This window comes from Dermacentor variabilis, chromosome 3 (assembly GCF_050947875.1).
Source record: "Dermacentor variabilis isolate Ectoservices chromosome 3, ASM5094787v1, whole genome shotgun sequence".
In the NCBI taxonomy this organism is placed as follows: Eukaryota; Metazoa; Arthropoda; class Arachnida; order Ixodida; family Ixodidae; genus Dermacentor; species Dermacentor variabilis.
In genome coordinates, this window is record NC_134570.1 from 121,240,536 (window position 1) to 121,256,471 (window position 15,936).

General features: G+C 44.8%; 1 protein-coding gene across 6 annotated transcripts in view; it reads left to right on the forward strand.

Moving 5' to 3' along the window:
• Rabex-5 (Rabaptin-5-associated exchange factor for Rab5) overlaps nt 1-13,637 on the forward strand; it is a 39,450-nt gene extending 25,813 nt beyond the window's left edge. For 5 of the 6 annotated variants that reach the window (XM_075686252.1, XM_075686256.1, XM_075686253.1 and 2 more), the window contains 7 exons: nt 2,947-3,065; nt 4,178-4,304; nt 5,319-5,809; nt 6,899-7,135; nt 8,239-8,472; nt 9,786-9,986; nt 13,299-13,637. In XM_075686252.1, coding sequence (XP_075542367.1) covers nt 2,947-3,065; nt 4,178-4,304; nt 5,319-5,809; nt 6,899-7,135; nt 8,239-8,472; nt 9,786-9,971 — 1,394 coding nt within the window. In that variant the 3' untranslated portion in view covers nt 9,972-9,986; nt 13,299-13,637. Of the gene's footprint in view, nt 1-2,946; nt 3,066-4,177; nt 4,305-5,318; nt 5,810-6,898; nt 7,136-8,238; nt 8,473-9,785; nt 9,987-12,192; nt 12,279-13,298 lie in introns of all 6 variants that reach the window. The other variant, XR_012826806.1, reaches the window with a different exon arrangement.
• Nucleotides 13,638-15,936: the final 2,299 nt, after the last annotated feature.

Consider the following 15,936-nt stretch of genomic DNA (forward strand, 5'->3'; position numbering starts at 1 on the left):
GGCTCTCAAGCACTCCTAACGACAACAAAGACAGGCCAAAGCAATAAGCGAGACTAACAGGGCTGCGGCTGCCTATGTTCCATGCTGGTTTGTGTCGTCGTCGCACTCAGAGTCAAAGTCCGACGAAAAGGCAGCATCCTCGGCCTCCCTGCTGCTCGATCCATCCATAAAATCGGTCACAGACGCAGCAGAATCACAAGATCTGTGACCTTTGGAAGCGTGCGCGCACAGCTTATGGAGGCGACCATTTTTGCTTTCTGCTTTGACGATCACGAAACCATGGATAGCGGGCTAACGATGCCCGATGTGCACGGTAAAGAAAGAGTTAAATACAATTTTTGCAGAATAATAACTTGCAAATCAAGCATACCGCTTTATTTAATCAAACCTGCATTAAGGCCTGTGGCCCTGTAAATTTTTTGCTGTGTAGCAGGACAGGAATTCATTTTGATAGCCATAAAAAAGGTACTTCATTAAAAATTGGAAAACCAAAAGGGTGTTGGTGCTGCTTACATTATGTAAGTGATATATGCACCTCCCTCCCTAAGCTGTAAATGTGCAGGTGAAGCAGCAATTTGCTTATGTACTTAAATGGTACTAAGTTATATGTTGTACATGTGCTCATTATTCGGATTATAGAACACTTCCTTTCTCTTTTTTTCATGGTGTACAGGCATGCAAACATGGGCACAAGTACAATAAAAATGACAACACAAACACCATTCTTCTTGTTCTTGTGTTTTAACTGCTGCCTTTCCATACCATAAAACTTGTTCTAAGCTTTTTAGTATTGCAATTACTACTGTTTACATTTTTAGCAGTAGTAGTACCAGTACAAAAAAGAAAGCAGGAAGCAGCTGTCATATAAATTATGCAAAACATTTAAATAGACAATTTGCATATATGACAAAACTGCTGCAGCTTTCGATATATCTTGGTAATTGCTGTCGTAGGGGCACCGTGAAAGATGATGGTATACTGGCTGTGGCAATCAGTGCAATGTCCACCTCCTTGCGAGCAAAAGTTCTTGCATATTTCTTTGCCTTTGCGTGCTATCGGCAAAACACTGCACATGCTGCGAGTGCAGCTTCTGAAAATTTTGTTGTGCAGAGCAAGAGTTATATTTGCTCTCTGCCGCTTGCAAGGCAAATTATTCAGGCTCATACTTAGCAGCAGTTAGTCATCACTAAGCTGTAGATAAACAGACTGACAAAACCACATCTGTTTTTTCGTGTTTGCCCTTGAGATTTCACACTGCCAAAAGCCTGTTATAACAAGACATGGGAAGCAAGAAGAAACAAGGTTGGCTAGCATTGTTCAGCAAAGCCGCGACATACGTCACGACTGACTAAGCTGCCTTTGCTGTTGTTCCAAGCATTGCATTTGCAGGGTGTGCCGCTTTGCACGCCTGCTTTTAACAAGTGCCAGCACACATTGACACAGGACTTTTCTGTGCAGTGCATTGGTCCCTGTGTTCTGTCTGATTGCCAACGTTTCGCGGTATATCATAACACGGCCAACAGGAATGGGCACTCACAGTGCTGAGCTAGCACTTTATGTAATTGCAAAAATTAGAGATAGGCGCACCAGAGAAATAATTCAAGCACAAGGAATATTGAAGCGCTACGACAAGTGTGTTGGTGTGGCCTTGTTGTCCTTGTCAAGTACAAATACTTTTTGTGGAATGTGCGGTGTGATGTGTCCACAATTGCATTTTGTGCTGTGCTCAGCTGTCACATTTTTTTTTTCCCTGGTGTGAAATGTATTTATGTACCTGCTCTCAGGAAAATACAATTTAGGTTGCTAGTTTAGCGCTGTGAATATTCCTTCCTGCATGTATTCTGACACGCTGTGAAACTTTGGTGATCCATCTAACCGTGACGCTCAACATTGTTGTGCCTGATTTACTCTGCCGGTGAATAACGCAGTCACTGCCTACGCTTTCCTTACTTTTCACCCTGTAACAAGAGTGTAATATAAGCATAAGTGTGACGTCTACAACTCACTTAAATGCATTTGCTGTAGACAAAGGTTCGACAAAAATTTGTCTGGTCAGGTAACATGATTATGCAGAAGGTGTGGCCATTGACGAATGGTGAAGGTGAAAAAACACAGAGACGCATCAATCTATGTTTGTTCACCTTGGGCTCGGTCAATTACCACAACTTCATAGTGTAGTTGCTTTGTCATCAAAGAGCACTCACGCATGTGACAATGGCAGTATAGTAAAACACACAAATTCCAATTGTTGAAATGCTTCTGTTAGTGTTTTATGTCATGTCGCTTCCTGGCGTGACATGACTTCCTGGCGGTGTGCTTCAATATATTTTTTTGATCCTGAGATTCTTTTTATATACTCTCACAAACACTATGCAGTTCTCATTAAGGAGCAAAAAAATTCAACAAATTTTCTTTGCATCTGTCGTCTTGGGAACTGCATATGGCAGGCTGTAGAAATGTGGTGATTTATGTCTGCTTTTGTTATTTCTCTTTTGCTCATTTTTGTCCCAAATTATGATACGCCCCTGACAATATTATTGCGTGATCAATGGTATTATAAAGAAGAGCTCACCTAATGTTTTTTGTGATATTAAAATTACACTTTGAGAAGCTTACGATATCACAATATCTGCTCCTCACTAGTGGCAAGTTTGTGCTGGTGATGATGTGACAGTGTTATCCAAGAAGATGTTTGTTCTCAAGCACAACATCTGTGAAAAAGCTTTTTGTAAAAAACTCTGCTTCTCACACATGCACGTGCACTTATATTGTACCTAAGAAAGAAACTTGATAGCAAACTAAGAATTGCTCAGTGAGTGATGTAATGATGAAAGATATGCATAATGTTAAGAGATGGAAAGGTGGTAGTGGTGGATTAGAGGAGAAATGGAGGCGGGCGACTTGTGAAGGTAACTAAGTTATTTCGCCTGCCTCTGTTTTTTGCAGAATCTGTGAGCTCCAAGGACCTTCAGTTGAGCAGTTTAGAGAGCAATCCTGCGGCCAAGGAGCTCAAGGACTTCCTTCGTGACCTCAAAGAGTCGGCTGCTTGTGATGTCATCAAGCAGGTGAGACTCGCTGATTGACCATGTGATGGAGCAGGCTGTAGCCACTTAATCACTTTGCAGAAGACCACATCTGATATGTAATTAGAAATCCTTCCCTTCCCTGTTGATTTGTGCCCACTCTCTCATTCAACATACACTGTGGTTATTCAATAGCCATGGCATTCTTCTGCTGAGGTTCTGTACCCGGCAGCGGCAGCTACATTCGGATGGGAACAGAATGCGAAAATGCCCCAGTTACTAATACTATTTCAATGCACCTAAAGAACCTCAGGTGGTCGGAGCTAATCTGAAGCCCTGCAGTGTGGTATTTGCGATAGCCCCAGCATTACTGTGGGATGTTGAACCCACTGATTTAATCAATCAAGCAGTCAGTCAATTAAACTAATCAGTCAATCAATTGTCAAACACTCTTTAAAAGAAACAAGTCTGGCCTGATTGATACTACTGCAGCATGTTGCATGCTTGGGGTGTAGATATTTCTCGTAACTTCTGGCTAGGAATTGCCACTGACACTTCTGACAACTGGTGGTTACCCTATCCGATTAAGAATGGTACTTTGATGCAGCCACCTCACTCATCCTGCTGTGCTATTTCATCAGAGCACAAATATTGTGCGTACGCAGTCAACAATCTGAGATCTTTCCAGCTGCCATAATTGCTTTTGTTGGGACAAGTTGACGTGCAGATCACTAGCACTAAATTAGAGGTCACAATAAGGTAGGAAAAAGTGGTAAAAAGATTATAGGGGTTTGCTATAAATAGAACAGCTGCTTTTTATGTTGAAATGGACCAGTATAGCACTTTTGTCGTTTCTCATTCTGCATTCTTTTAAGAAAGCTTATGTTAACAGTGTGTCGCCATTCTGTCTGTTATCATTGTGCGGGTGAAAGTGAGGTCATGGAAGTCGGAAGAGATCAAGCAGTCGCTGTTGACGTGCTATATTTCTCATGTGCATGTCTGCTTGTGTGGTGATGGCTCACAGTGCGCCTGCCAGGCGCCGTACTTGGATTCTTGGGTGCTTTTGACTTGTAGCTATAAAAGCAGCCTGTTGTGACTTGCCTACTCACTCCTGGTGCTGCATTAAGTCACCTTGCTCAATGGCTTGTTTCCAGATCAGGGCAGCTGTGGACCGCATCCACAAGATGTCCCGGGACCAGTCAATTGACGAGCTCTCAAACCAGGTGCAGGACTTCTACCAGAAGATGCACGAGCGCTTCGAGATGCATGCTCACTATCAAGGTACGCCTCGGAGCCACATAACTGCTCATGTGGTGCTGGCCAGTTACAAATTGCGGGCCTCCTTACAGTTACAAACGATGAACACGAACACCTTGCGGAAGCTTATGCATTACTGCTGCTTCTGTCCAGAATAGATGTGCCTGGTACCCCGATCGTATCAATGTGCAATCTGGCACCATACCCTTCTGCTTCTGAAGTTCTTGTTAGTTTTTTTATTATTGTTATTATCTCCCAGCAGTGTACTGAATGACGCGTCAACTAAGAAGAAGAAATATGTATGTTCATCACGAGGTGTCTTCGTCTGTGCAGAAGCCATAACAAAATTGCATGGGCAAGCTTTGTTGGAAAGTGTTGTTCCTTGCACTTATATTGTGGTGCAAGCAACAGTCTAGAAACAGATGGGTGTCAGCAGTGCATTCCCTTTTTTAGTGATAGTATGACACTTAAGAGGGCTTAAGAGGAGTGCTGAAATGCTGTTTCCTTGGCCTCTTAGAAACACAGAGCATTTCTGAGCATACCACACATGCTGCAGTGGACATAAGAGATTGTAAAATAATTATGGAGGCATGTTTGGTATCAGATAAATGCTGGCAAAGTCACACCTGCAATTCAATAATTTTGTTGTTTTCTGATCTTAATTTCATTGAGTGCCAGTTTCTTTTTTTTTTACATGTATAAACGAGGCAACTTTGCTTAGCAGTTGTTGTTTAACAAAGTCTGCACGCATCACGTTGCATACAGTATGTCTAGCCAAGTATGTGACAAGCAAATGAAGGGGAAAACAGTGAACTTATTTGTATGCATCTTATCACATACAAATGACCTTGACCTCACAACTAACTACACTGTTGCAGATGAACAAAATGGTAGCTTAGCATTGGCTACATACTAAAGTAGGATTAAGTTGCTCAAATCAAGGGGATGCTGGGTGCACAAAAAAAAGACGAAAGAGCTAAAAAAAACACATCCCTGCTCCAAGGTATTTGCTGCTGATCGAGTCAACCTTGCATGTAGGTCTGGAGCCCGACCAGGTGGAGCGCCTCATGGACTTGACGGAGAACTACCTGATGAGTCTGACATACAAGTCCATCTTTGAGTTCATCTCTACAGCCGATGAGGAGAAGGACCTGGCAATCCAGCGCCGCATCCGATCGCTGAGTTGGGTGGCAGCACGGCACCTCGAGCTGGAGCTGGACGACCGGCAGCCACCTGTGCGTGATGTTGTCGACCGTGCGATCACGCACATGATTGAGCTGGACTCTCGCCACAGCCCCCGTGAGAAGCTGGCCTGTGTAGTGCGTTGCAGTCAGCAGCTGTTTGAGGCGTTGCGCATGGGGCCCCAGGGCCCCCGGCCGGCCTCGGCTGACGAGTTCCTGCCTGCCATGGTGTATGTGGTTCTGCGTGCCAACCCTCCGTTGCTCCACTCCAACATCAAGTATGTGACCCGGTTCAGCGCCCCCAGCCGGCTGCTCAGCGGGGAGGCCGGCTACTATTTCACCAACCTGGTGAGAATCTTTGAAGTGTTCCGTGATGCCTCCACAGTTGTTTCCCTGCACTTTTTTGTTCGTGTTGATTACGTTATGTTTGTTTGAACTGGACCACGCACAAGGTGGTAGGAATTGAACTGTATATATACGTTGTTCATTAACCTGGCAGGAATGTTTGCTCGAAATTACCCGAAATGTTTGCTCAAGATTAACTTTTAGTGCATTGACTAGCCCACGGGCACTTTGGCATCATAATGCCATAAGAATCACCAGGCTCGAGGATTTATGTTCCTGTGACATTGATGTCAGTGCTGCAACATCTGAGCAACTCATCCACTAGTGCAGGCAGTTCGCTTTGTGGCGTCATTGCTGTGAGGTCATGCTGTCCACTGTCCAACTTTATGGGCCAAATTAACATGCATTTCTATGGAACAACTCAGTGGCTCTGTATGCCATCAATTAGGTGACATGCTGGGGCTCGTCATTCTGCCTGCAGTTGCATGGGCCTTTTCGTTGACGTCGCCAGCAAGCTGTCAAACCAGCTGCACATTTTAACAGTGCCGCTATAATGAAATGGAATAGTTTCCTTGAAACACAATGCTTGGTTCGTGCTCTTGAAAATGTATAACATTGCTGTCATTGGGAGGGGATTTGTGACACAGTGCAGGCAGGCAGTTGTAAGTCTTTCTGATGTATGGGACCCATTATCTGCAGTAATATCAAACCACATTGTGTCAAGTCGACCATCTTGAAGTGTTAATCACTGAGCACCAGTAGGTCATTAGGTACAGTCATTGCACTTGTAGTGTGTTCTTTGCACCCTCTTAGGTAAATGTTTTGTTGACGCCAATAGGGATTTCTACTTAAGAAAAAGCCATACGAGTTTGTCTGAAATAGACAATTTTAAGTTGTAGTCATGCATTGTAGACCTCATGATAGAGTGCGCTGGAAGAAAGGAGTGAAATTTTTACTAGTGCTGAAGAGCACGTGGAAGGCATCATAATACTTTCACACTATCATTACACTTACAGCGTAAATGGTCAGCCTGTCTGCATGGTGCTTTCACGACCCTCTCATTTTGCCTGTTCATCTTTCTGCCGCAACCAGTGCTGCGCGGTGTCCTTCATTGAGAACCTGACGGCCGAGTCCCTGAACCTGCCTGCAGAGGAGTTTGAACGCTATGTGACCGGCGAGGCAGTTCCTCCCGGTGGCTATGACCAGGGGGCCAGTGAGGGCTTGCGCCTCATGTACTCCAACCTGGCCCTGCTCTCCGACATGCGGCAGCGGCAAGAACGCCTCGCTGAGGGCACAAAGCTGCTCCGCGGCCGCATCAACGAATTTCGGGTGAGTACCTTGTCAGTCACTCGGAGGAACCCATAATCACACTGTTGCTCTGGACTTGAAATTTGTTGTTTTTGGCACTGCTTGATGCTAGCTAGCTGTATTGACCTTGCATTCGTTGAAACAGCAGCGTTGGAAGGTATAGAGGCAACAACGATTGTGAAGGCACATTTCTATCCTTTGTGCAGCTTGCCTTGTGCTTGCTTTTGCTTTGCCTTGTGTTATGACACGCACCTGGAAGCCAACAGCTAATCCGCATAGAAGGCAAGGCTGGGAGGCATTTTTACTTTGACTCCTTCTGTGTATTGTCAGCTTTATCTCTGCTTTGGAAATATCTTGCTGCAGTGTATTATCACTTTGCAGCGTGCAAACGTCTTAACCTGTCACAGAGTGCATGCCTTCATACTCACTCTTCAGTCTGCTTTCATAGCTTCAAGTTGCAAAACATAATCATGTTGTTGGTATTCCTTTGATATTATAGTAATGCCACACAACATAATCACAGCATTGTGGGTCCTGTGACGGGAATGTTGTCTGTTGCCAGTACACTTTAAAAGAACTGTTACCGGATTGTATGGTTAGGTACATCCGGTTATATATCTTAAGTATAACATTGCTATGATAATTCTTTATTACAACAAAGAAAACCATTCCCTGTCCTCTGTTGCATACTGCTTATGTGATGTTTCCAAAGAATACTTTCTTTTTTGTTTGTTTTTTCCAACTTTTGTCAGTTGAAATTATGTGATTGGCTGTTCACTCATTTGCACCAACCTGACTCACAGGTGTAATTAAACACCTCCTGTGCTGGTCAACATGCAGGCATCTAAACGTGAAGCCCAATGTGCAAACCAAAAGTCATCAGAAGAGAGTACACATACAACTGAAATAAGTGAATTTGCTCAACCTGGTCATGAGAGTTGTTCTGCATGCATGCTTATTCTGCGCATTCTGATATTGGTCTAGTTAAAACTCGGTTTTCTTGAAGGAATGCATTACTGCAAGTGCTAATGACGGTTGTGTGCAGAATGACCAGCCAGTTTACCGCATGCTACTTATTTTAGTGCTGCTCACAACTCTGGCCACTGTCGTTGTCCACCACGCAGGAGAATGTGTCTCGCGAGGTGGAACAGGCCCTCTCGCAAGCGCCAATGGCTCCCTGCTCGTACAAGGTGCCCGCTGACCTCGATGTGCGGTTCGTACCTGCCTTCCTCCGCAATGTGGTCCTCCGAGAGCTGGACGACGGCGACAGCCTGCTGCTACAGTTGGACACCCCTCCACCTGCACCGCTGGTGCCAGCCTCATCCGCTGAACGATCATCTAGCGTTCCGCCCCTTGAGGTATGCGCTGGCCGTGTTCAATGTCAGCAGAGGTGCAACAAGTGCTGCACGGGTTGTTTTCAGCGAACCGTTCTTGCCATGCTCGCAGCAAGTTTTGTGTGTCCCACAGGGCACCTTGTTGCCTGTATTCAACACCGTGTCTCTGCTATGCTTATGTCAAGGCAACCTTAATGAGAGAATTGTTGAAGCGAGCTGTATTAGAGGGCTTGCCAGAGTGTGCTGTTGAATTAATCTGAGGGTCGACTTCATTTGCATCATGGATGAATTTTGAGAAAGAGGCAACTCCCTGTCTCTGCTATGCTTATGTCAAGGCAACCTTAATGAGAGAACTGTTGAAGCGAGCTGTATTAGAGGGCTTGCCAGAGTGTGCTGTTGAATTAATCTGAGAGTCGACTTCATTTGCATCATGGATGAATTTTGAGAAAGAGGCACTGGTCAAATCCATCTCCTGACAAACAGTCTGCTTTCCCCGGTTTTGCCATCAACAGCATTTTAAAAGCCCACTTGATTCTTCAAGATATTTATACAATTACACTATGGTGGAAAGCACAAACAAAGCATAGCAATTTACCTTTACAAACAGATTGCTTGCAGGCCATGTCTATAATCAAGAAAAATATAGTTCTCATCTGACAGGCCTCGAGTATTTCACGCTTTCTCTGATCTGTGCTAGAAGTAATCACTTTAGTCTTATCAAAGAGCGGTATGCATTCATTCTCACAGCACTTTCAATGTGAGAATGAATGCATTCCTTATTCATCGGGAAAAAACCGGCCTGCGTCAGCAAACCAGTTACTTATCTTTGACGGCAAAAGAAATAAAATTCTTGCACAATAGGGTGCCGTTGCACATGCGCTTCAGGGATTGATCATATAGCATGCGTATTTTTGCCTGTATGTTTGCGTCCTCCTGAGAATAAAGCCAGTTGATGTCTAGCGTTCGGTGTGTCTTTTTTTTTCATGTACAAGTCCACGTCCTTTTTTATGTGCTAGTGCAATGTCCCTTTATACATATTTGCCAAGCCTGGACATTTATCCAGGATTTCAGATTTGCTGCTGCCTGTACCAGTGTACCTGACCTACATACTGTTGTGCTTCCTTACTGGTTCCAAGCTATAGCTGGGCTGAAATTCTACCTTTAACGCGTAACCTGCATCTGGCATACTTTTGACACCAACTGTGCACATCAAAAGAGTTGCAGGTATAATAGTGGGAAACTAAGACAAGCTCAGTGCAAACTGCGGAAGGGGTTTTGCCAACTTCTGGAGGATAGTGTGTGACCAGGCTTTTCCTCCTCTTTGGAAAAATGTGCAGGATGTGCAGCGAGTGCTACTGGCCTCTGGTGACCCCATGTCTCCCGATACCATGGAGGCATGCCTGCCCCCTCCCCTGCAACCCGTCATCGTTGGCTCGACAGCGGACACGCAGGCACAGCCACTGCCATCAACGGGGGAGCTCCCCTGTGCCATGCCAGTCACAGAGGCAGCGGAACAAGCATAGGGCACGCCCTCTGAGGTACGTGTACTGAAAATCCCAATATAGAGTGAAATGCGTTTGTATTAAGACAAGACCCGCCGCGGTTGCTTAGAGGCTATGGTGTTGGGCTGCTAAGCAGGAGGTCGCGGGATCGAATCCCAGCCACGGTGGCCGCATTTCAATGGGGGCGAAATGCAAAAACACCCGTGTACTTAGATTTAAGTGCACATTAAGGATCCCCAGGTGGTCCCAATTTCCAGAGTCCCCCACTACAGCGTGCTTCATAATCAGATTGTGGTTCTGGCGCGTAAAACCTCATAATTTAGTTTTATTTTATTCAAATGAGTTTAAAGGATCACTGACATGATCTTCTTTACTCTTCATTTCCTTGCGCTAACTGAAGGCCCCAGACAACAAATTCCCGAAGAGATCTGAACAGAACTACGCTCCCGGAACCAAAACCAGATCAAGAAAGAAGTTTCCCGATACAGACAAATGGGACATCGAATGACCACTTACGGAGAAATCCTCAAATACTATCAAAATGCTCACTACAAATACCCTCCTCTTGACAAATCATTAAACAAACGTCAAGCAACTACATGGAGACTTCTACAAACAAGCACCTTCCCTACACCACTACTCATGCACCAAATACACTCGGAAGCCCATTTATCACACTAAGACATGCAATACACCACGTGCAGACCTTCGTCACAATAGAGTGTTTTAGATTGGCGCTCCGCTCGCCTCGCTCTTTCCAAGATGGCTTCCTCCAGTGATAGGTTCACAACCATGTCATGCACTTCAACCACGCCTTCATGTTCGTCTGTGCAGCGGAAGCCACAAAAGCGATTTCGCATAGATGAAGATTTAGTTTTGCTAAAGGAAGTTGCAAGTACTGACCCATTTGAAAATCCCGCAGTGTGGCAGGATGCAGTGCGCACTGTGTGGCACGTTGACATCAGAATGGATTGGATTGGATGCGCAATGCAAGCTCGCTGGCTATCATGTGGCGTTCCCCAAGACGGCGGTTTATTTTTCACTGAATAAAATGGACTGGTAACATGTTACAAGTACACATCTAGATACTTCATGAACAAATAAGTTATATATATACGTTTTACTTTATAAAAGTGATCAATGGGTGTTCTTATTTTGTTTCATAACCCTGAATTTGGCCAGAGGGCACTGCAACTATGAAAGGTCCGCTCCGCTGCGCTAAATGCATAACTAAAACATGAAAATCGCCTGCCACTCCGCTATGGCTTAGCGCGGCAACTCAAAGCGGAGCAGACCGTAAAGACGGAAAACTAAAACACACTATTATATGGCCATGCCCATCAGCTCCAAACAATATCAGACACAACCTAAACCACAACGCTAAAATAAGAACCCCTGAGCTGTGGGAAGCTATACTGCTCAGTGAATGCCCAGACCAGCTCTGAGCTGTCGGGCTGGCGGAGGATGCCTCTGCAGTTCAAGGCCTGGCCAGCGTCAGACAGAAAGGGGAGCCTTATGGGACTAGCCTCCTGGCCCCTCCGTTCCCCTTTCAAACCCAGCAGGGACTTTTCTATAAAGATGTTTTATTGCTCTCTCTCTCTCTCGCCTAGCCCTCTACACCCTAGAAGAAGTGCTGCCAACCCTCAGAGCACCCCAAATAATTAATGTAATATCTCTTCTACGGCCAGTTTTAATTTTGTTTGCTGGAGGTGACTGGTGTTTTGACTTCATGATGTCACAGGGTTGTCATGTGGGGACCGGGCACCACAATGTTTTGAGACTTGCTCCAGCTCAGTCACTCACCTGCTGTGCAGGTCCTCGTAGCACGTATGATGTAGGAGCAATAGCAGGTGACCATGCGAGCCAGAGCGAGCGTCAAAACGTCGGAATGTCTGGTTCCCACGTGACTACCTTCTGCATCACAACATCACAACACCAGTCACCTCCTGGCAAACAAAATCGAAACTGGACGTAGAAGAGCTATTACATTAATTATTTGGGGTGCTGTGAGGGTTGGCAGTACTGTTTCTAGGGTTTATAGGTCTAGGATCTTTACTTAGCACAAAAAAAAGAAGAGTAAAGAATATTTTAGTACTCCTTTAAAAGAAGATTGTGTGTTTAGCACTGTTCGGCTTTCACTTAAACTTTGGAGTAGTATCACTCTTTCTGGTGTGTTTTTGCGTGCTGTCAGCTAGAACACTTGGAATGAATGATAAAGAAAAGTCTTAAATCACCATCGTAGGTGCACCTCACTGTCAGAGGATTGAGCTGCTGCAGAGACTCAGGCAGACTTCGCAGCTTGTCAGTGAAAAGTCGTTGACAAACCAGGCAAGCATTGATGCCATGTGTTTTATTGCATGTTGCAAACCAAGAAAGTAATCTTGCTGCAAACCTTCAGCGATAACAGAGAAGCATAAAGCACAGCATCTCTTTTAGTTGTTGGAATGAGAACACAGGTCACTGTATTCCATACCAGTAAAGATGAATGTTAGCATCTGCCAGAGAGTAGATAGCAGGCTATGAAGTATTTGCCCTGTCATCTGCTGGTTGCTTGGTTAAGCTCATTTAGCAGAGTGACTGACTGCCCCCAGAAAGGTGGTAGCACCAGGTTCGACCACTGTAACACCTGCCGTGGTGGCTCATTTCTGTGGTGCGGGGCTTAATGTTGTGAAGCTGCAGAGCGAGGTTATGCTGGATGCCAAAGGGGCGGGGGACTCCGGATTACATTTTACCATTTTGGGTTCCTTATCGCACACCTTAAGAAGCTTGGTGTACGAGCGTTTTTGCATTCGACCTCCGTTAGAATGCAGCCGCTGTGGCCGGGATCGAGCCAACTGGCCCTTTTCTGAACAGCACAATGTCATAGCCACCACACCAGGTTGGCTATGGCATTCAGTTGCTAAGCACAAGATTACACGTTCGGTTCCCAACTGCTACGGCTGCATTCCAGTGAAGACAAATGCAAGAAGCTCGTGTGCCATGCTTTAGGTACACATCAAAGAACCCAAAGTGGTCAAAGTTCATCTAAAGCCCAACCAAGTACTCCTAGGTTAAGTATTTGGTTCAATTGGAATGCAGTGTATTCTTTTCAGCAGTAAGCAGTTATACCAAACCACAAGAAGCTAGTGCAGTAACCACGAATTTTTCTGTCTTCTCTGGGCGTACCAAGCACGCACTCAGAGTTAAGAGTCTGCTCTTTGGCATTCTGGAAGTGTAATTTAGTTATTCTGGTGAGTGCTTAGTGGCCCACTTTAGCTTACTTTTAGGAGGATGGATTACAGTTCTGCAAGACTTGCACTGCTCAATACTTGTATTTCACTGAAGGCTGTCTTTGCACTTGCCTTTCAGGGGTCACCTTGTGCAACTACGAGACAAGCAGAGGCCATCATGGAAGTGGGGATGTGTTGAGACTGTGCAGCAAAAAAAATTTTCTGTGCCGTTTCGCAACGGACTGTGAGCGGTTCAGTGCCAGACGCATGCACGTGCCACGACGTCACGCCACTGGACCTGTCTGCATGCTCGTGGTGAAGCACAATTCTCTTGCGAACAACTCTCTTCACTGAAGATGTGAGGGGGATGCTTGCCGACCCCACAAATTGTAAAAATAGTTGACAAATTTTTCTTGTGTATATATATATATATATATAATAATATAAATCTCTACATAAATTTATTCCTTCAATGCTACTCAGTCTCTTTTGCTTTATTATCTTCATACTAGTGTCACACAAGGAGCTTGAGCAGGTCATTGAATGCTGTCTCCATTGAAGTCGTCAGACTCATTACTGAAGATCAAAAGTTGCCAGAGACGTTGCCAAAAGTTGCCAGACTTCCATCAAGGTCAATCCAAATAGGTCACGAAGCTTCGGGCCAAAAGTGGTTCAGAACAAATTGTCACTGACATCAGCAAGGGTGGTTATGGGAGCAGCAATTGAAGCGCAACTATGTTTGGAGGGAACAAACACTGGGAAAGAAGAAAGCGTCTTTCTTTTTCTTTTTTTTTAATTAAAGTGAGACGCAGTTAGATTCACTGAACGAAAATAAAATTTATCAATTTTATATATGCATGACGAGCAAAAAAAGACAACTCTATTTTATTTTATCATTATCAATAAATACCTTTTTACAGCGCCCATCGCCACAGGGGGTGTTGTCGCCGCTATCACTTGCGAAGCATTGTAGCTCTTCAAGTGCTCAGAAATGCGCGCTCGTGTAGTTCACCTGTTACAATACGCCCCCCTAACACGTGGCACTCTTTTGCTTGTCGACGTTTGTCTTACTTTGGTGACGCGGGTAGCTTCATAGTTTCTCAACCTGTTCAGTCAGAAGTGATGAGTTGCGACCGCCAAATAATTGCTTACTTTAATTGTTTTCGTGCAACTGCGCAGGCCAACGTGTTTGGTGTCCGACAATAGAACCAGCACTCCACACCTAAAGCTTTCGTCGGCCACCCAAGAAAGTATGTTCTGTTAAGGGGTGCGACTTCAACAGCCACACGGTTTACCTTTGTTTGCATCGCTTTCTGCACTGAAAGCTCGAAACACCCATTAAGTCTAATGGCGGGGCATTTAAATATACAGCTCTAAGTGGCAGACCACCAAAACAAATTTTGCAACTTTGAGAACAAAATGACGTCACTTGTTTTTAACGTATATGGCGTCACATTGTTTTTTTCTCCCACTGGAATTGTTCCCTCCTCGTACCGATGTTGCTAAGCCCCATGAACCGCCGCTAAGTCCCACGAACCGCCATGTCTTGAACATATGGGCTTCTATGGAAGCTTTGCTACCAGGTATATTTACCTTGCTTCCATACTCTCACTGTGAAAATTGTTTTGCATGTGGCTGTAACTACTAATGGGTGTCAGTGCGTCTCAGCAACTTCCAGGATGCTAGCATGCAATACACAACTGTCAAGACCGCACATGTGCCAAGATTATTACTACTAGTGTAGTTGCCACTATATCTTCACAGCTGCAATTTCATTCATTGCATCCCGAGGCACCACATGCGTAACAGTTGACTCACAATAGCAGCTCAAACTTTTGAGTTTAATTATTGCAAAAGAAAACTTTGCCTCCGCAATGTTTTCAGTGCATGTTAAGCTGCTCAAGTGAAGTGGCGATTTTAGTTAAAAGACAATTTTATCACGTCGATGAAGCGATTGTTCAGATTTATTGACACGCCTTCATGTGTAAGGTGTGCATTATTGTTTGCCGAGTTTAACACGAGATTTTCGGTCCTAAGCATAATCTGGGGGGTCAGCATTGTAACAATTATGCCACACACTTAAAGCTCTGCACTTTTGATAATCGCCATCTCGCACCAGCAATGTGACGACAACAAATAGTTGAGCCAAGACACGTGCTTGTTGCACCTTTTTATTTTTCTTGCTTTGAGATCTTTACAAAACCTTTCAGGGGAGCATGGTGTTCCGAGACACTTCTCGAAGTGACAGCATGCAAAACATATGAGTGGCAATCGTCAACTCTATATTCTGCAATGTAGACGCAATTGAAAATATCATGCGGCATGTCGGGGAGACAGCTTTCTGTGCCAAGGCACTATCTTGTGCTTTCACATGCACAGCACAAGACACTTCAACACAGGCACCAGGCTGGAAACATTTAACAGCTTCTTATTTATTAAATAAAACCAGCGCTGTGTGTTAGTATTGTCATTGGTTATCGACCCTTTTCGTGGTGGACACGTGAGTGCCGCCATGTTCGATCACTTGGTGACGCATCCATTGCTTGCCTCAGCTGCCTCCGTGTTTGCAATGAATGTGTATGATGCCGGTGCGGCTTACCAAACCTGTTTCGGTAGATATCGTATATGGTAACTAAGTGGATGACAAAAAGCTTTGGGCACAGCTTCAGAGATCATGTAAAAAATGTGCTTTTGGAGCTGATTAATACCCTTGTTACACGGGCACTCGAAAGTCTTAACAAAAAGGCTTTTCCCGAAAATGAGTTTCACCCACAGAC